The sequence below is a fragment of the Erpetoichthys calabaricus genome, chromosome 5 (assembly GCF_900747795.2).
Source record: "Erpetoichthys calabaricus chromosome 5, fErpCal1.3, whole genome shotgun sequence".
Taxonomy (NCBI): domain Eukaryota; kingdom Metazoa; phylum Chordata; class Cladistia; order Polypteriformes; family Polypteridae; genus Erpetoichthys; species Erpetoichthys calabaricus.
Genome location: NC_041398.2, coordinates 36,773,608 through 36,795,255, shown reverse-complemented (window position 1 = coordinate 36,795,255; position 21,648 = coordinate 36,773,608). Strand labels below are relative to the sequence as shown.

General features: G+C 37.0%; 1 protein-coding gene across 2 annotated transcripts in view; it reads right to left on the bottom strand.

Annotated features, from left to right (window-relative positions):
* atrn (attractin) overlaps positions 1-21,648 on the bottom strand; it is a 300,415-nt gene that overhangs the window by 169,684 nt on the left and 109,083 nt on the right. For both annotated transcript variants that reach the window (XM_028801455.2, XM_028801456.2), the window contains exons 9-11: positions 21,351-21,534; positions 20,146-20,300; positions 10,500-10,584 (exon numbers count right to left, since the gene is read on the bottom strand). In XM_028801455.2, coding sequence (XP_028657288.2) covers positions 10,500-10,584; positions 20,146-20,300; positions 21,351-21,534 — 424 coding nt within the window. The remainder of the gene's footprint in view (positions 1-10,499; positions 10,585-20,145; positions 20,301-21,350; positions 21,535-21,648) is intronic.

The window sequence follows — 21,648 nt, the reverse complement described above, 5'->3', positions numbered from 1 at the left end:
TCAACGTGTCTTTTTTTGAGGAATTCTCTGACTTAATGTCAATTTTAATTATGAACTATGACACACTCTTAATAGTCGGCGACTTCAATTTTCATATAGATAATCAGTGTGACCAAAAAGTAAAAGAATTTATGAACCTCCTGGATTCTTTTGATTTGAGACAGCTCGTTAATCAGTCTACACATAAAGCAGGTCATTTCTTAGACTTAGTGATTACTAAAGGACTAAAAGTTGATATAAAGCAGGTCATTGATACGGGTCTATCAGACCATTTTCTCCTACTTTTTAATATAGAAATAATGATAGAAAACACTCATGAGAAGCATATTGTTAAAAAATGCTTCTTTGACTCATCAGCAGCTTTAAAACTTACAAACATTCTAAGCAATCAGTTCGTTTATAGTGCCAACTATAATAGTGAGGATAATGTAAATAGTAAGGTGGAAAGATTTAATACTAAGGTGAGAGCTGCTGTTGACATAGTTGCACCTGAAAAGACAGTTAAAAAATTTTCTAGCATTGTTATACCATGGAAGACCCAAAGAGTGTCTGATTTAAAGAGAACATGCCGTAGAGCTGAGCGTAAATGGAGGAAGACTTAATTAACTATCCACTATGAAATATTAAAAGCTAAAATAACAGAATACAATAACACAGTCCGTTCTTGAGAGGCGCTGCTATTTCTCTAAGATTATAAATAACAATGCTAGTAATCCCAGAGTCTTATTCTCGACGATTGATCATCTGTTAAACCCGGGTAACTCAAAGGAATGCCTCTTAAGTACTTCCAGTAAAACCTGTGAGGCTATTGCTGTATTTTTCAATCAAAAAATTAATGATATTAGAAAAAACATAGTATATCTCCCCTAAGGATCCTCCTAAACCCCAGTATTCTGTTATAAACAAATTAAACTCTTTCACTAGGATAGATTTACCTGATTTACATAAAATAATTTCTCAAATGAAACCCTCCACCTGCGTCCTTGACCCAATACCAACAAATTTTTTCAAAGAAGTATCGGACGTGCTAATTGATAATGTTCTTGACATAGTAAATTCGTCATTAGATACAGGGGTCTTCCCAGACTGTCTTAAGACTGCTGTAGTTAAACCCCTACTTAAGAAAAATAATCTCGACCCCTCTGCTCTTGAAAATTTTAGACCCATCTCTAACCTGCCTTTCTTAAGTAAAATTCTAGAGAAGGCAGTCATTATGCAGTTAAATGAGCACCTCAATAAACATGCTATTCTTGATACATTTCAGTCAGGTTTTAGAACAAATCACAGCACAGAAACTGCACTCGTTAAAGTAGTAAATGACTTGCGGATAAATGCAGACAGAGGCCATTTTATCTGTTCTCATCCTCTTAGATCTGAGTGCCGCATTTGACACCATTGATCATAATATTCTTAGAAATAGCCTTAGTCAATGGGTGGGCCTCTCTGGCAGCGTCTTAAATTGGTTTGAATCCTACCTGGCAGGGTGTAAATTCTTTGTTAGTTGTGGCAATTACAACTCAAAGACACATAATATCCTATATGGTGTTCCACAAGGCTCTGTCCTGGGTCTGCTGCTCTTCTCAATCTGCATGCTTCCATTAGGTCAGATTATCTCCGGGCACAACGTGAGCTACCACAGCTATGCTGATGACACACATCTGTATTTATCAATTGCACCTGATGACCCCAATTCTCTTGATTCACTAACACAATGTCTAACTTGTATCTTAGAATGAATGAATAGTAACTTTCTCAAGTTAAATAAAGAGAAAACTGAAATCTTAGTGATTGGCAATAATGGATAAAATGAGGCTATTAGAAATAAACTGGATGCATTAGGATTAAAAGTCAAAACAGAGGTAAAAATCTTAGGGGTAACTGTTGACTGTAATCTAAATTTTAAATCGCACATTAATCAGATCACTAGGACAGCATTTTTTCACTTAAGAAACATAGCAAAAGTTAGATCTTTTATATCATTGAAAGATGCTGAGAAATTAGTTCACGCGTTTGTTTTCAGTCGACTAGATTACTGTAACGCACTCCTCTCAGGACTACCCAAAAAAGACATAAATCGTTTGCAACTAGTGCAGAATGCAGCTGCTGGAATCCTAACTAGGAAAAGAAAACCCGAGCACATCTCTCCAGTTTTGATGTCACTACACTGGTTACCTGTGTCATCCAGGGTTGACTTTAAAATTCTGCTTATGGTTTATAAAGCCTTAAATAATCTTGCCTCATCTTATATATCGGAATGTCTGACGTCTTATATTCCAAATCATAACCTCAGATCCTCAACTGAGTGTCTCCTTAGAATTCCTAGAGCAAAACTTAAAAGAAGTGGTGAGGCAGCCTTCTGCTGTTATGCACCTAAAATCTGGAATAGCCTGCCAATAGTAATTCGCCAGGCTAATACAGTGGAGCACTTTAAAAAACTGCTGAAAACACATTACTTTAACATGGCCTTCTCATAACTTCACTGTAATTTAAATCCTGATACTCTGTATATCCAATTCACTATTCATGGTGGCTCTAAAATCTATACTAACCCCTACTCTCTCTTCTGTTTCCTTTTCCGGTGTCCTTTTGGTGGTGGCGCATCTACTCAAAGCACCATGATGTTCCAACAATGATGGATGGATTAAAAGCCAGAAGTCTGTATGACCATCAGCATCAAGTGACTCCGTGAGAACCCTAACTACAAAGAGGACTATTTCATTTATGTTAGGTAGAATGCCCAGAGGGGACTGCGCAGTCACGTGGCCTGGAACCCCTACAGATTTTTTTTTTCTCCAGCCTTCTGGAGTTTTTTTTTTTTTGTTTTTTCTGTCCACCCTGGCCATCGGACCTTACTCCTTTTCTATGTTAACTAATGTTGTCTTATTTTAATTTCTTATTTTGTCTTTTATTTTTCTTTTCTTCATTATGTAAAGCACTTTGAGCTACTTTTTGTATGAAAATGTGCTATATAAATAAATGTTGTTGTTGTTGTAAATATAAAATTACTAAAAACTCATGCAAAAAAACCTATCGTTAATATGAGAGCTTGAAAGCAAACGTCCAAGGCAGCATAACAAATTACAACATATTTGGTGGCTGCTCAGGATACTGTGAGAGAAACATCTTACAGTCTGGAAAACATTTGCATCAGGATATAGCACCAAGCAGGCTACCTGTACTGGTGGCATCATATTCATCATGAATATTGTGTTTTATAACTGTACGGTATTGTAACATGGATAATACCACTTTGTGAAAATTTTATCATTTAGTTTTCTAAGCCCCATGTAGCATCTCTTCCTGAGGAAGTCTAGTGGAGTACAAACACAGAGATAAGAGAGATTTTGGAGATAGAAACAGTGGCAATCTGCTGATCCTCTTGGTTTTTTTTTGGAAGGTAAATTAGCACTTAAAATACTGGAGAACTGCCCACCTGCCTCACAGCCTTAATCTGCTGGCTCAATTGCATTGCCATTACTCAAGCAAAGCAAGCCATCTATTTTGGCAGGTTCGCCTTATGTAAAATATTCTTGCCGTTGATATGCTTTCAGTTTTAGCTACACAGTTGTTAAGAAATCATCATTTATTAACTGAATCTCTAGCATTTTGTAATGTTTATAATTTTTCTGATTGTTAAAATTATACCAGATAAAGTTCACACATTTTCTTCAGTTATTGTCATTTAAAAGAATACTCAATGCAAAAACAATATTTTATTAAGTTTCTTACCCCATGTAGTGATAGGCAAAAAAAAATTTAATCTCAAGTTTTCATGCAGAACAAGAGAAATCAGACTGAACCAGTTGCAGTGTGCTGAGCTCTGGATGATCCTGTGCTTATCTGGTTTTTAGCATATATTTACAGTTTCAAGACCAATGTTCCCTCTAATTTTTTATAGGCTATGTGCGCAAAAAATATCATCAGTGCGCATTTTAAAGCAAGACTAAATTTTTGTGCGCTACAGAATGTTTGTTGGAGTTCAGTTATGGGCATTTTTGGGCAGCTCTTTCAGTTTGTCTAAATCAAGTTACAAAAACACGATGTTATTTCAGTTATCAATATCAAACAAGTTTCATTGTTAAATGCTATACCTATTAATAATGTGTAATTATATTTTATAGGTAGCATTTCGAAAATAAGAGTAATTTAGTTTTCAAAGTTTTTCTCTGCAATCTTTCATATTTATCCAGTCTGAATAAATTCTGTCAAGATCTATCGTGCCTCCATCTTGAAGGTTACTCTTAATACGCATCAGCATTTCCAAATGTTCTAACTGTAAACGGTTCCTTTGCTTCGTTTTCAGATTGTTCATTAAACTAAAACCACGCTCACAATCTGCACTCGAAGCTAAGAATGTGGCACCAATGTCCATCAATTTTGCTAATTCTGCAAATTGATCATTCTGAAATGCAAATTTCGTCATCTCTGGAAAGCTGTTTATCAGATTGCTTTTGATTTTTTCTGCAACAAGGAATTTAAAGTCATTGTATTGTTGAATAATGACACTTTCCTCCTGAAGAAATTGTTTGTACTTTAAACAAAGAGATCGGATATGTTCAATTCCAAAGTCAAAGTCGCATTGTGCTATTGCTGTACAGTCAAAAGCAGACCATTCCTCAATTTCATTTTCAGGAAATCTTTCACCCAGATGCAAACATAGGATGTTGATGAAGGTTAATATGGAATTAGTATCCACTGAAACTTCTTTTCCTGACACCTTGTCAAGAAGACTGTTAATTTTATCACTCCATTTAACCTTCTCACCAAGGTACTGCATTCGAAGTTTGTTCAGTTTACCCTGTGCAAGATGATAAGCTTCCAATGGCGTCAAACCACGTTTTTGAAATGCCATAGTTAAAGAAGCCATTTCTGATAAGACATCATTCAAAATTTCCAATGTTATATGAAATTGTTCACTCTTCAGCTTCTTATAGCAGTACTTTGATATAGGATCATTATCTTTGGATTCTTCAAAATATTTTAATAGGGGATCATAATTTCGAATAATTGCTTGAAGTGCAAAGTGTCTGGATAACCAGCGCACTTCATTCAGAGGTCTGAAAGCAATTGATTCACATTCAGAAGCATCTGCTATTTCCTGAAATTTGTATCTTTTAGTAGAAGACCGACAGAACACGGTGTACACAGTTCTCATTAAAGTTTCTACTTCTTTCATTAATTTCACTTCTTTCCATGAATCAGAAAGTCCCAAATCTTCTCGATGTGCAACACAATGTTGTTGCACTAAATGAGGAACATCTTTTCTCAGCTGTGCTGCAACACCATTTATTTTGCCCAACATAACAGAGGCACCATCGGAAGTGAACATAACCATTTTATTCAGGTCAAGTTTATGTTTCCTATAGAATTCCCTGACTGCTGTTACTATTGATGTAGCATCGCATGCTTCCAACTGTAGCATCCCACCAAATGATGTTCTATACTCCTTTGAATTAACTGGCCGATACTTAAAGTAGAGTATTAACTACTTGTTGACAGAAATGTTTGTGCTTTCATCAACAGTTAACGTATGATACGTTGCTAATTTAATGTCAGCCATAAGATCCTCTTGCACGATACCATTTATAATTCCAAGAAATTCGAACGCATAGTTTTTGCTCCTCCAGCTATGTGGTATACTAACATACTTTGCCATGTGCTCATTGATATCTTGAACAGAGAGCAATGAGATATTCATCTTAATGGCCAGCAGAACACTGTCGATAAAAACCTTAATTTCATCAGGATTGGAACGCTTCCGTTCATTACTAATTTGCCTGTTTTCTTTTTTGGTTGGGCTTTCAAGCAACATGTGAACCAGTCCCCCTCTTAAAGTTGGATTTTTACTTCTGAGTTTCCTAATACTGTCAGTATGAGACTTGCTTGATAGATGGCGTTTCAGAAAGTCCAGTTTCCAGACATCATTCCACACTTTTCCCGTAGAGAAATCACCAGTTGCTTTGGCATCTCGACAATAACAGCAAACAACTCCGTCGTCTTCGTCATACGTAAATATTTCACGCAGTTGAACACGCATTATATTTCGAGATTCCGGTGTCTCCGTTTCAACAACTTCTTCAAGCCATTCAGACTTAAAAGCTATTGCAGCTCTCTTGCGTTTTGCACCTTTCATCGCTTGCGGTTTCGACATTTAAAAAATTATATCTAGCTACAAAGTACCAGGCTGAACACCAAGATTCCACGAAATAAACAATACAACGGAAGTCAAAGAATCAAAAGTTAGCGCGTTTCGTACAAAGATGTTATAGGCTGCCGCAGGCAGCAAGATACTGCATAGCGCCGACCGTACCCTGCTACGCAGGAATCTAGGTCAGTCAACTCTGATTATAGCGCTTCGATAAATGGGAAATCGGAACAGCTGGCCTTCTGCAACATTTCACTTTAATGCCAAAAATCATTTCAGGCAAAAATGTAATTTTTGTGCGCGCTATTTTAATTTGTGTGCGCGGGTTCGGAAAGTCGTGTGCGCGCGCACACGCGCACAGCTTAGAGGGAACAGTGCTCAAGACTAACTTCTGAGTTTAGTGCTGTTGCAGTTGTATACCAGAGTTACAGATGAGCAAACCAAGACTAAAACTAAGTGTAGTTGCAATGTGCCTCTTTGATTTGGAGAATGGAAACAAAAGTTGTGTACTAATTTAAGACTACCCTGTAAGCAGGTTTACTAGACATTGTGCATTGAGTAATTTTACAAAATGAACTCTGCATGCATCAGACAGATTGTTACAGATATGAAAAATACACTTGCATGCTATTAATAAAATATGGAAGCAATATTTTTGATTTGTATTTGTACTGAACCGAATCAAAAATATTTACATAATGGCACAGAAAAAGACAAGCGATCCATGGAAATATTTATTTTGCATAAGCATAATATAACAATAAGAAATATATGTATCAACATACTTTTTGTCAACTTCTTAGTCCTCCTCTTGATGCATTGCATATTTTACCAGATTTCTCAATCAAGCTTCCGCCTCAGAGTTTCATTCATTATGATATAAATACATTAGACCAGGGGTGGGCAAATTCATTCCTGGAGGGCCGCAGTGGCTGCGGGTTTTTGTTCCAACCCAATTGCTTAATAAGAAGCACTTATTGCTCTAGAAACACTTCTGCTTCATTTTAGCTCTCTCCCTCGTTAAGATTATGAACCCTTATTGCTTATTTAAGTCTTAAACAGCTGCATTCTCGGTTTTTAATTGCTCCTTATTAGCAGTAAGATGCAAATGACAAAAGAAACCAGCAGTTATCCATTTTGCTTGTTACCCTTTACACCTGTGTGTATTTATCGTGCACTATTTGGTTTAATTAAATACTTGGAAGGAAAGAGAAGAGAAAAAAGTGAAGGATTGAGAATTACCCATCCATTTTATACTTCAAAGTATTTGGATGACATCCTTAGAATGTAAAAAAAAATCTAGGATATGAGAATGACTTGACGTAGCAGAGTTAAAGCACTAACAAGCCATGAAATGTAATTATTGGCAAGGATTGTTTTCTAATTAAGCAACTGGGTTGGAACAAAAACCCGCAGCCACTGCGGCCCTCCAGGAATGAATTTACCCACCCCTGCATTAGACCAAACAGCTTGGGACTGAGGATTCCCTTGAAGGTCTGAGCGGGAGATCTCAGTACGCAACAATTTACTGCCATTTTGCTGTGGCTAAAAATGGAATAAAGCCAATATGCCATACCAATGTGTTCCAGTTCACTTCAAGCCCTGATCTTCAGTAAAAAACACACACAGCCGATGTCCCCAATTAAGAAATCACTTAACCGCCAGTTCAGAAAGTGCACATTGAAAGGTGATGCCACTTTTTTATATGCCGTTTTACTTTGGAGTGTCAGGGAGATATCATTGCGGGTGTTCCCCAGATATGATATGAGAGGTCTCACAAAATGTATTATATAGAGCTTAAAGCTTGTGCTCTGCTATGAGGTTTCTGCTGCGATGTGACATTCTTAACAATACTGTCTAGCCTCTGCCTAGGTATTTTATATGTTTAGGTGACTGTTGGATTAAATCGGTTATTAAGAAAAGCTGGGTGCATAATGAATGACAACTTTTATGTATTACCTACATTACTGAGAAATAGGTTACAGTGAAAAAATTATGCTTCATCATCATAGCTTTATAGGGATTTTGTTGCCTTTACAAACACTTGAAATTAATAACAATTCAAAATAAACTGAGCTCTGGGTCACAGAGAACTCGAACATAATTTTTTAGGTCTATTATAGATCCTAAAATTCTTGGCTTATTCGAAAGTATAAACGGTAATTACATTTTTCAGAGTAGAAAATCACCCTGACGTTCTGCATACTTTTTCCAGACTAACAATAAGAGATTTTCTCAATTGTTCCTGCTCTTCAAACTTGCTGGACTGCTAAAATGCCCAACTGAATTGTCAAAAGTTCTAGACCATTTCTGATCCAAATCAGTTCTTAGGCTGTTCTATGGCTAGTGGGGCAAACGTAGCTTGTTTTCTTGACATTGGGAAGAAGCTAGACTTCAAAATATTAACACTTAAACCTACCTGTCACACTAAGCACACCCAGAAATGTTTGTTTAAAAAGAGTTTAGTACAGACTAGGTTTTGTTATGATGGAAATTACACATGCAGAGTATGGAAAGTCAACTACATGAAGTAAACTGAGTTCTGAATTATTTCAATCTGACACCAAGCAAGCTAAACTCGAAAAAAGCTGTAAGCAGTCATTACAATTAACAGAAATCTGTCCATAATAATTTGGATTTTTCATTACTATAATGCTGAATATTTTTTAAATTAAAAAATGAGTTTCACAAAGTGCTAAAACTCATTTATTAATTTCCACAGGATTCAAATGGTGTGCTCTTAAATTATGAATCAAATTAAACATATGCAGGTGAAAAAACTATACAAAATTTACCCCCATGATTTTTACTTTTTCAGTGGATATTTATTAACAATCACAAGCTATGTCTTAAGATCATACATTATACTACATTTATTTTTCGTTACAAGCACCCAAAGCTCTATTAACCAAAAATATAAAGCAGCAGATGGCATGATTTTTTTTTTTTAACATAGCAGGCAGTTTAGTGATGGTTCACGTTTCAACACAATACTTTTATTACTGCTATTCTACATGAAAATGGTTTTTCAAGAAAGGGTAACACTACAGTTTCAGAAATACAAAAATGCATCTACAGTAATCCCTCCTCCATCGCGGGGGTTGCATTCCAGAGCCACCCACGAAATAAGAAAATCCGCGAAGTAGAAACCATATGTTTATATGGTTATTTTTATATTGTCATGCTTGGGTCACAGATTTGCGCAGAAACACAGGAGGTTGTAGAGAGACAGGAACGTTATTCAAACACTGCAAACAAACATTTGTCTCTTTTTCAAAAGTTTAAACTGTGCTCCATGACAAGACAGAGATGACAGTTCCATCTCACAATTAAAAGAATGCAAACATATCTTCCTCTTCAAAGGAGTGCGAGTCAGGAGCAGAGCATGTCAGAGAGAGAGACAAAAGCAAACAAATCAATAGGGCTGTTTGGCTTTTAAGTATGCGAAGCACCGCGGCACAAAGCTGTTGAAGGCGGCAGCTCACACCCCCTCTGTCAGGAGCAGAGAGAGAGAGAGAGACAGATAAAAACAAACAGCGAAAAATCAATACGTGCCCTTTGAGCTTTTAAGTATGCGAAGCACCGTGCAGCATGTCGCTTCAGGAAGCAGCTTGCACAGAAGGTAGCAACGTGAAGATAATCTTTCACCATTTTTAGATGAGCGTCCGTATCGTCTAGGTGTGCGAACAGCCCCCCTGCTCAATCCCCCTACGTCAGGATCAGAGAAACTCAGCGCAAGAGAGGGAGAAAAGTAAGTTGGGTAGCTTCTCAGCCATCTGCCAATAGCGTCCCTTGTATGAAATCAACTGGGCAAACCAACTGAGGAAGCATGTACAAGAAATTAAAAGATCCATTGTCCGCAGAAATCCGCGAACCAGCAAAAAATCCGCGATATATATTTATATATGCTTACATATAAAATCCACGATGGAGTGAAGCTGTGAAAGGCGAAGCGCGATATAGCGAGGGATTACTGTATTGCTCATTTACTCTTTTGTAACAAGACCTAAATTAAGACTTCTTTTGGTCTTCATAACACTTCTAAAACATCAGTACATAGGTTATTCATCTCTGTGCAATGTTGCATATTGACATGATATAAGTACTTAATAGGAGTAAAACTGAGAGAAGAATCAAGAGAAATGTGTCTCAGTTAAGCTGCCTCAGACCACTCCAAACTGAAATTATGCTAGTATGTCAAATTGCAAAGATGAATAAACACTTTAATGATGCTTTGTTAAGTGTTATGAAGACCCAAAAGTGTTTTGTAAGGTGTCATTACTTAATAGTAAATGATTAATAGATGCATTTTGGCAGTATCTAAATTATAGTATTACCCCAGAAAGCACTGTACCTGTTGCTGTAGACTGCAGAGTGTCCAAATCGGTTCACATCATGATGTAAATCTGGTCTGGGCAGCACTGACCACTCATCACAAGCTGCTCAATTGGAAGAAAAACAAAAAAAGAGATACACAAATAAACAGACATACATGGATAAATACAATTATAAAAAGATATCCCAATGACTACCACCTAAAACAAAAAAATCATTTTTTTCTGTTTTAAGAAGCTTTCTAATTACTTGTTTTTTTCAGGTAGGCCATTAACAGCTTTCTATACTAATTCTAATGAATTGATTTGAGAAAGAAATGCTAACAAATGACGAAATTTATATTCCACATTTATACTAGACTGGATTTCCCAAAATGTAATGCCAAGGCAATCCAAAATGTGGTACAATCCTAATGCTGCAGAACAGAGCATGATGTTGAATCTTGGCCACTGCTAACACTAGCCATTTACCATGATTGATTTCATATGTCTGTTATACTAAAAGTGCTTAACTGCAGCAGACTATTATGTGAATACCAAATACTTTTTTTCTGGTTCTTATTATAAGAATAGTAGTGTAGTTTGATATGTTTGATATTAATAAAAAATCTAGAGCCTAAATAAATATATTTTTAATTTACTAAAATTATACAGTTGCATATGAAGTCAGTTAAAAAGAAGTGTTAATATGAAAGATTAGATATGGTTACATCAGGATTAATTATTGCTAATATTTATTTTTGTTTCTCAAAGTAAAAACTCTTCTACATTACTCTGACAATTCCTAAAACTGACTACACTATCACGTTACCTAAGATTATCTTCTTCATCTTTCAGCTGATCCCACTTAAGGTCTGCCACAGAGGATCATCCATCTCCATCTATCCCTGTCCTTTACATCATTTTCTGCCACACTGACTGACTTCATGTCCTCCCACACCACATCTATAAACCTCCTCTTTGGCCTTCCTCTTTTCCTCTTGCTTGGCTATTTCATTCTCAGGTTTCTTTTCCTGACATAACGCACATCTCTCCTCTGCATGTGCCCAAACCATTTCAATCTAGCCTCTTTTACTTGGTCACTGAACTGTCATACCTGTGTTGTCCCTCCAATGTACTCATTTCTAATCCTGTCTGCCTTTGTTACTCCGAGCAAAAATCATAGCATCTTCAACTCTGCCACTTCCAGCTATGTCTCTGGTCTTTACATCAGTGCCACTGATTCCAAACCATACAACATAGCTGGTCTCACTACCATTTTAATCATCTTACCTGAGATTATAAACATTCCTTACTGTACTCACCTTATTCTGATCAGAATCCAATCAAGTTCTCCCACTTCTTTTCTTGGTGTACCTGCTCATACTACACACTCAAGAATCTGAGTCTCAATAAAACACACTCTCTCTCTAGTTTCTTCTGCCTACGTTACAAAAAGTGCAAATGTGGGAACACTTCATGTATTTATAAATGTTGCTGTGCGCATCATTGGGGCACTAAAAAACAAGAACCCACATGGAAGGGTTCTACAAACCAGCTGTAGTACAAATGGTCAGGGGTCACTTTGTTATTGATAATACTTTATTTGATTCAGCTGTGCACACTTATTGTGTACTTGGAAATGGATTTATCACAATTATTACCTTATTATTGGGGCATTAGAAAATTACAAGACTTGTGAAGATGAACCAAAAACTTCACTAGTCTACATCTTTTGGTGCCTTTATTTTGAATTTAATGAACACAAATTGTAAAAAAAAAAAAGGTAAGTCTAACTGCAGTTTACAAAGCAACACATTTATCGTTTACTGTACTTAATTTCAAAATTTACATGCACTGTATATTGGGTTGACTGTAACCTTTTCCTTGTTCTGTTATTATCACTTAACACACTAATCACAGTAATATTGTATAAAGAATGGGACCCATGGCAACTGAAAACAAAATTAAGCAAAGGGCACATTAAAATTATACTCTTATATACACAATTTGTTATTTATTATTAAAAGAAAACCGGTGACATCATTCACATTATGCAGCTCAGCTGTGCAAAATTATGTTAAAAAATACCCGCATATTGATGTGATCTGGAAGTAGTCAGGTTCACAGCTTGCTCACCACCAGAACAGCAGCAGAGAAGGCTCTATTGGATGATACTATTGTTGCTGGAATGCAAACATTTTTTCCGGCCAGTTTTGAAAGTGTTGGGTACTCGCTATTGTGTGTTTTTAACCATAAGAGGGGAACAAAATCAACCTGTGCTGCTGGCTATTGCATGTATACATCCAGTTCAGAGGCAGTGTGTGAATTATCATAACTAGCACAAAGAAGAAATTAACTCTTCACTTGCTTTAACTTTCTTAGCCTTTTTCACAGTAGAGTAACTCTCTTCAGCAATTGTTACTGACTCCTTCTCTAAACTGGAAAGCGCCCTCTCTATCTGTCCCATGGCAGCACATCTAACATCACTGGACATAATATTGCTTTATATTCAGTGATAATACTGGATTAATCTCCTATAAACTTTCTAATTTCCAGGTTACATGCATTGCATGCCTGTGTCACACTGCAATCATACAGCACAGCAATAACTGCCCACCTTTGCTCAACCAGGCGTGAAAACATTTGATAGACAGAGTTTTAATACATCTTGCAGCACTGAATTATTGAGTGTGGCAATGACATTTATTTTTGTCTATAATGGAGACAATGGGTTGAGTGTGCGCTGTGATGAAAATGTCTGAAAAGCTTGCAGCATGTTCCAATAACACACTTAAGACAAGGGACAGCTTTGAACCAGTCAATCACCAATTGTAATCTATGTGCAGAGCAGCACACTGACTCCCAGTCACATTCCTCATTAGTTTTTACAATGTTGACAGTACTGCTGTGTACACAAGTATTCATGTTGGATTCCTGCAGCCACAAAGTCAAAACAGCAAGCTTTGCCTGAAAATTCTCTACAATAAGATGTTCTCCTATCTTCTTAGTAACCAAAACCAGCAATTCCCAGTTCTCATTTACATAGTGGCATGTCACCATTATGTTGGAGTATGTATTCATACATAGATGAAGTCCAGCAGTCAATTGTTACTGATACATATGAAGTACTAGAAAGTTTTTATTTTACCACAGTATAACACTCTTCATACAGTTTCTCCAGTCATTTGGTTGTTTGTCTACATGGCCCAACGTATTCAGACTGATTGCATGTCTATTGCAATCATTTTTACTATTAATATTGAGACTGATTCACTTCATGCACTGTCACACCTTAGACACAAAGCTGTCAAGTGTCCCCTGTTGTGAGCTGAAGCAGCCCTCATTTTTCTATGTTAGTTCAAGATATTTAAGTTTCAAATAATTTAGCATTGACCCTGTGCGAACACTATAGGTCAGTTCAGCTTTACTGAGTTTACACTGCACTTTATTCTCAGCAATTTTATCAAAAAAGAACCACATGATACTTCAGGGTTACCATAGTGCAGCCATGTCAGTGTTTCAACTCAAATAAAAAAATTTCCACTTATGTGAATGGGAGGTGGGATGGATGTTGTGGGTTGTTAAAACTTTTAATGTTTTTATTAACATTCCTAATTCAAAGGATTTTTATTATCTTGCAATGCCTCTAATTAGTGAATTTCAAGCAGATATTTTAACCACTTTAACGGAACAAACAATACCCTGCTTGGAAGCCTATATGCATAAATGATTTTTCCAAGAATTGTCCTACAATAAGAAAGCAGTCACAGAACACTACTAGTGAGGTTTAGCACAAATCTACTTCAAAACAATGTTCTTAAACTTTTGACTATTTTAGCATTTAATGTGAGGATAAATAAAAACTAATATTTAAATATGTGATCAGAAGCAACTTATGGGAATACTCAATATTTCTTTTTTAAAAGAACAACACTTGAAATGATTCTCCAGTTTTAATAAAAAAGAAAATAAGCAGTTTCTTGTGAAATCCATTCTTACTGCAGACAAAAGATGGGTCATGTGATTTTTAAGTAAAAATTGTGGGATATAATACCTCCTGGTTTTTCCATTTGTAGACACTTTCTATAATACACAAAGATGGCAAATGATTCATCATGCCAAGAGCAAATCAACTTAATTTTTACTGTTAAAACCTTTTAGCACATACAAGCATAAAAATGAACTGTAAATATAAGAAAAGGGAGAGAAACAGGTCAAAACAGAGGAAACATAAATGAAAATAAAAATACGAGAGAGAGGGTCACGAAAGCACTATGCCAATGAGAAAGCTTCTAAAACAAATCAGAAGCTGCTGAAGGAGACAGCTTAGCATTTAACTGAAAGTAAAACAATATTTATGAATAAAGTCTGCCCTCTGTTGCTTCTCAGATGCAATCATCGTTAGTTTAGCTTCTGTTGGGCCACAATATCAGGTATTTCCACATGTTTAGTTTAGCCAAAGTTATTAATGATGGGCAACGATGGACAATTAGCCCCCAGCCAATTCACCTTTCAAGAGCAGACAAAAAGTCAATGGAGAAAAGACAGTATCTTCTTTATAAACACATTTTATTGTGGGCAAGTATAATTTCACAGTAATGAGGATATACTTCTTCCAATTCAATTGATATATACATTCATATACACACATTAGAGAGATCCCATTAATGTCAACAGTGATGGCAAGGCTGAAAACATTTTGGGACTGCATACTTTTTAGAACCATTGCTAAGGCTGTTAATATTACCAGTAGGGGTGGGCTGTGCACCAGTAGAAACAAGAAACCAGTTGAAATTTTCATGTATCATTTCTACTGTGGTCAAGCACATCAAACAGACACCTTTGTTACTCGTCTTTCTGGCTCAGCGCTGCATATACTAATACAATAAACTCCACACAGACTTCAATTTATGCACTGATGTCGAAAAGATTATTGTATGATTTGTTTTCCCTTTATTTCCACTAAACAGTTTCTGATTTGTTTTCACCTTCTTTGCATAAATTGCAATTTTGTAGTAAAGGTGGAATAAGTTGTGATAGGATTGATCTTCGTTTTATTTTTTACAACACAAAATCTATGATTTTGGCAAGGGTATGTAGGCTTTCCACTGTAGATTATACAGTTATATTTACCATAACCATTTTTAATAATATCATGGATATACATTTTTGGCCATACCACCCACACCTAATCGCCACTATCAATGTTTATTTGCACAACAGTACAATGCAAAGCTGTCCTGAGTTAGGCTAGCAGGCTGACCTAGGACAGTTGAAATTGGGACTAGAATATTCTGTTTTTGTTCTTTTTTGAAGCTTGGAGGCTTTATTTTTTTTACATTCAAACATTCTACATATTTTTATGTATAAACCTTAAAGTATTTTTTTCATACTTGCTTGTTGTGTTACTTTGCTTCCAATTTTGTGCTCAAAGTATTTGGAAATGCACGGTATATAGTATGCTAATGGACCAGCAATAAACTAGAGGTCTGTCCAGGCTGAATTCAGTCTTTTACCCAGTGCTGCAGGGAGAGGTTCTGTGTGATGTCTTTAAATTGGAAGTGTGCTTTACATGAATGCTCCAAACTGAACAAAATGTAAGAACACACATTTCAAAAATATACACACAAATGTTAAGTTCCAGTCCTTTTTTTCACTGCTAACTTGTATTCTCAAAGAAAAAAGTATTTATTTGTCATCTGAAGAAGTGAAATAAAATGCATGACACATTGCCATGTGATATAAAGGCAATTGCTTTACCTCTTGCCTTATTAATACTCTGTAACACATTTCTTAAATAAAAGTATTCCAGTCTAAATATAGTTAAAAATAAAAGATACTTTTTAAATATTTTAGCTGTTTTTCATTATTGTGTAGAAAAAAAAAATAGTGGCTAGATTATTAAAATAGTTTAAAAAGATATTGGTGAAAAGTTGGCAGGTGAAGAGTCAAAAAAAAAGCTTCATATTGAAAAAAAATCATCCCCAACAAGTGGACATCTAGACTTTATAGTCTAGGCCTAAACACAAGCATGTGTAACTAGAGGGCAGATTTCCTGAACAATAGTCCACAGGCTGTCAGAATAGGTACACATTTTTTTCTTCCATCTTAACTCTGTACACAGGCGTGCCACCAGAATGTGTGCTCAGTCATCTCCTTTATGCCCTCTTTACCCATGACTGTGTGCACGTTTACACTTCAAATAGGATCATCAAGTTTGAGGATGACACAACAGCGGTGTGTATGATCACCAATAATAATAATTAGCACCTTTAGCACGGATGCTCAGAAGTTGGTGATATGGTGCAAGTAAAATAATTTATATCTTAACAGGGTAATTCCATGTGAAATCATCACACTTTTGGACCTCATTGCCACAGATTTAAAAAAAATTTGGGATGCTGATTTGGTCATACGAGTAACCCATGGAAGTTTAATTTGGACATGTCTTGGATCAATACAGTAATCCCTCGCTATATCGCGCTTCGCCTTTCGCGGCTTCACTCCATCGCGGATTTTATATGTATGCATATTTAAATATATATCGCGGATTTTTCGCTGCTTCGCGGGTTTCTGAGGACACTGGGTTTTTAATTTCTGGTACATGCTTCCTCAGTTGGTTTGCCCAGTTGATTTCATACAAGGGACGCTATTGGCAGATGGCTGAGAAGCTACCCAACTTACTTTTCTTTCTCTCTCTCTCTCTCTTGCGCTGACTATCTGTGATCCTGACGTAGGGGGTGTGAGCAGGGGGGCTGTTCGCACACCTAGACGATACGGACGCTCGTCTAAAAATGCTGAAAGATTATCTTCACGTTGCTACCTTCTGTGTGCAGCTTTTAAGTATGCTGCACGGTGCTTCGCATACTTAACCTCAAAGGGCACGTATTGATTTTTTTATCACTCTCTCTCTCTGCTCCTGACGGAGGGGGTGTGAGCTGCCGCCTTCAACAGCTTTGTGCCGCGGTTCTTCGCATACTTACAAGCCAAACAGCCCTATTGATTTGTTTCTTCCTTTGAAGAGGAAGATATGTTTGCATTCTTTTAATTGTGAGACTGAACTGTCATCTGTCTTGTCATGGAGCACAGTTTAAACTTTTGAAAGAGACAAATGTTTGTTTGCAGTGTTTGAATAACGTTCCTGTCTCTCTACAACCTCCTGTGTTTCTGCGCAAATCTGTGACCCAAGCATGACATTCTAAAAATAACCATATAAACATATGGTTTCTACTTCGCGGATTTTCTTATTTCGCGGGTGGCTCTGGAACGCAACCCCCGCGATGGAGGAGGGATTACTGTACTGAGAGAGATTTAAGCTAACAAAGTCTGAACTTTTTAGGGGTGCAAGAATGATGGCTCTATCTCCCTAAATAAATTGCACAGAAATGGTTTTCATGAAAACAGACTAAGGTCAGAACTAGAAGTGAAAATATTATTTTTAATTGAAATAAAAATTAGTTAAAAATGAATGAGAGAGACAATAATGCCAAACTAAAACAAAATAAAATGGTAAAATGAATAGCTTTAGTTTTTCTATACAGTTCACACTTTTGACTTCTTGAGAGACACTGCCATACTAAAAAGAGCCTTTAATTAAGTAAATCATATTTGAGATCATGAACTCTTTCATTGAATGTTTTCAGAAAATATAGATCAAGCCTTTCCTCATAAACCTGAAAAACTAACACAAAAACTAAACTGAAACTAGATGTGCTCTTAGACCACTACAGCAAGGAAAGAAATTCAACTTTGCTGGAATCACGAATAATTTACGTACAAGCTGTACCATTTGAATGGCAAGATGGGAATCTAAGAACATAAACAATGTCTACACTTTCAATTTATACTTCATCAGAGCCTTTGATACAGGAACTGTGTATGTCTATACTGTTGTAAGCAAAGGTTCAACTACTAAAAGCGTATTCCAAATGAGTAGATGTTCCATGAAGATGTAAAAAGTCCAGTCTCAAGTCTCCAGTGCTGGGAATAGTTTATTCAGCACTTTCTAGCCATGCACCATCATCTCCACATGTTGAGAGACCAGCCATAGGTTCCGGATCGGGAAGGTCTGCTAAGTCACTACTTGAAGAGTCAGACTGTTTGTTCTTGGGTGTGAGTTTTGATAGTGCCACACAGCAATTTCGGCAGATTTGTTGACCTGACCTTAAATTGAGACCGTATTGCTGTCTCAGGCACATCTCTTAAAACACAGGTTATCTCCTTGAGATGACATTTGAAAAGGTCACCAACTGTCTGAGACTAAACAACATACCGAAGACATTGTGAAAATGTATGCTGCTGCAGCAAACACAATGCTTTTATCTCCACCAGGTAATTGACAGCATCTGCTATTAATTGATTACACATGACTTTATTTGCACACCTCACACATTGGCATTTATTAGCCAGACTGGAATGGGCCCCTTTCCCATGTTGCCAGTCAAAGTCATAACCCACCCCAAATCCAAATAAGTTCAAACTTTGTTAGCTGAAATGCCCTTTAATATTGATCCAAGACAAGTGCAATTTCAGTTCCATGGGTTATTCATATCACCAAATCAGCACACTAAGTTCCGTTACAATCTGTGACGATGAGGTCCCAAAAGTGTAATGATTTGACATGGAATACCCAACTCAAAAAAAGAAATCATTATAGATTTATATAAACCTTGAAGGACAGAACATGCATCAACTGTGATCAGGAATGAACCTGTGGAAGCAGTGTCCAGCTTTAAAGTTTTAAGGGTTAGCATTATAGAAGATCTCTCTTAGTCTACTAACAGCTTCATTATATTAAGGAAAGTACAGAAACAACTTTATTATTTGTGGCAACTGAGGAGAGTAAACCTGTCCCAGAAGCTGCTGGCCAGCTTCTACAGTTTTGCTATAAAAAGCCTATTAACCTACTGTATCACACCATGGTACAGCAGTTGTGCCAAAGCTGAAAAGTGAGTTCTAAGGCAGGTCATAGAACAGCACACAAGATCATAGGAACAAAGATTCCAGCAACTGAAGACATTTACAGATCAAGAGAGCATTTCACATTATTTAACATAATAAGCATTATAGAATTATTCATGCCTGCACAAGCAGGTTCAGAAACAGTTTTCCTCATTCTACTGAATTCTAAATCCATCCATCCATCCATCCATTTTCCAACCCGCTGAATCCGAACACAGGGTCACGGGAGTCTGCTGGAGCCAATCCCAGCCAACACAGGGCACAAGGCAGGAAATAATCCTGGGCAGGGTGCAAACCCACCGCAGGACACAGACAAACACACCCACACACCAAGCACACACTAGGGCCAATTTAGAATCACCAATCCACCTAACCTGCATGTCTTCGGACTGTGGGAGGAAACCGGAGCGCCCAGAGGAAACCCACGCAGACACGGGGAGAACATGCAAACTCCACGCAGGGAGGACCCGGGAAGCGAACCCAGGTCCCCAGATCACCCAACTACGAGGCAGCAGCGCTACCCACTGCGCCACCGTGCCGCCCGAATTCTAAATCTAAGGTCATAATTTAAGAAATAGTGCATTAACAATTTTTTTAATATCTTAGATACAACAACAATATACTGTATATGGGTTATGTTTGCAATATTGGCCCAGAAATCATACAGTGTGGACTTACACAAACTGAATACTCATGGAAATTGCATCCATAGACAATACTCACCGATATCATAAGCCATGAAGTCAGAAGAAAAACATTTGGCACCATGACTCATTGAAGTATCATTATGCGTGTTTCCTCCAAAAACAAGCATTGTCCCACTAACAATGACTGCAGTGTGCAAATAACGGAAAAAGCCACTGTCCTTGAGAATTGTCCTGCAAAGTATATAAAAAAAATTAAATAATCCTGAAAATGATACAACATTAAGTAAATTACAGTCCTGAAACATGCATAGTAAAACTAGTACTACAGCACTACACATAATGTATTGAACATATGAGTGGCCAAATCAGCAACATTAAACTACTGTAATTCTTTAAAGTGCATAATGTGAAAAAGTTGTTGCGTATTATCAACCTGGCTGTTTAACCATTTTAGCTAGGCAAATAGATCACACGACAAGTGTTGACAGTGAAAAGTTAGAATAATCCTTCCAGCTTTACGTATTGTATTGGCAATTTGTGTTCTTTTTAGAAAAACGTATACCTCTGCAATGTTTCGTCTGGTCAATTTATACAAATAAAACACAAAGTAAATTATGCACTCTGAGAATCGCTTACAGGCCAAATTTTTTCACCAAGATACAAATATGAGATTTTCTATCAAAAAAAAAAATATATATTATACAAAGTGTCAAGAACAAATGAGCTATTCTCTCTTAATATGCTGAAAAGTAATAGGACCAGCTATTTTACACAACTTATATGGGACATTAACCATCCATCCACCATCCAACCCGCTATGTCCAAACTACAGGGTCACGGGGGTCCGCTGGAGCCAATCCCAGCCAACACAGGGCACAAGGCAGGAAACAAACCCCGGGCAGGGCGCCAACCCACCGCAGGGCACATACACACACACACACACACACACACACACACAAACACACCAAGCACACACTAGGGGCAATTTAGAATCGCCAAAGCACCTAACCTGCATGTCTTTGGACTGTGGGAGGAAACTGGGACATTAACTTAAGGTGCAAAATCTAGTAAGTAATAGGCTATTTACCAATTTCACATTTTATGAGCCTGGTAAACTGCATAGAAATAAGCAATAAAGCAACCTTCAAACTCAAACTACACCAAGGATTTTTTATGTAATTTGTGAAGATTCTTCTTTTTTTTTTTTACACATTTAAGTCTTTTGATCCTGAGATGAACCTGTACATTTCTGATATTCGTATGTGAAAGAGAAGGTCTTACCACATGCGTGTATCCACCTGATACTTATAAAGATCATCTGCCAGTCCATATTTGTTGGCACTGAACGCCTTGTAGCCGCCATGGATGTAGATGGCCCGGGTTTTAGAGTCATAGACACTGCTGTGACCATAGCCTCCCTGAACAAGGGCGCCTTGAGTTGTGAGGATACTCCACTCATTTGTTGCTGCAGGAGCAGATGTAATATAATCAGTTAATAATGAAGTACTTCTGTTAACTTTTTTGAAGCATCGTAAAATATTATGCACAGAATCAATTAAAAGGCACATAAAATATTAAG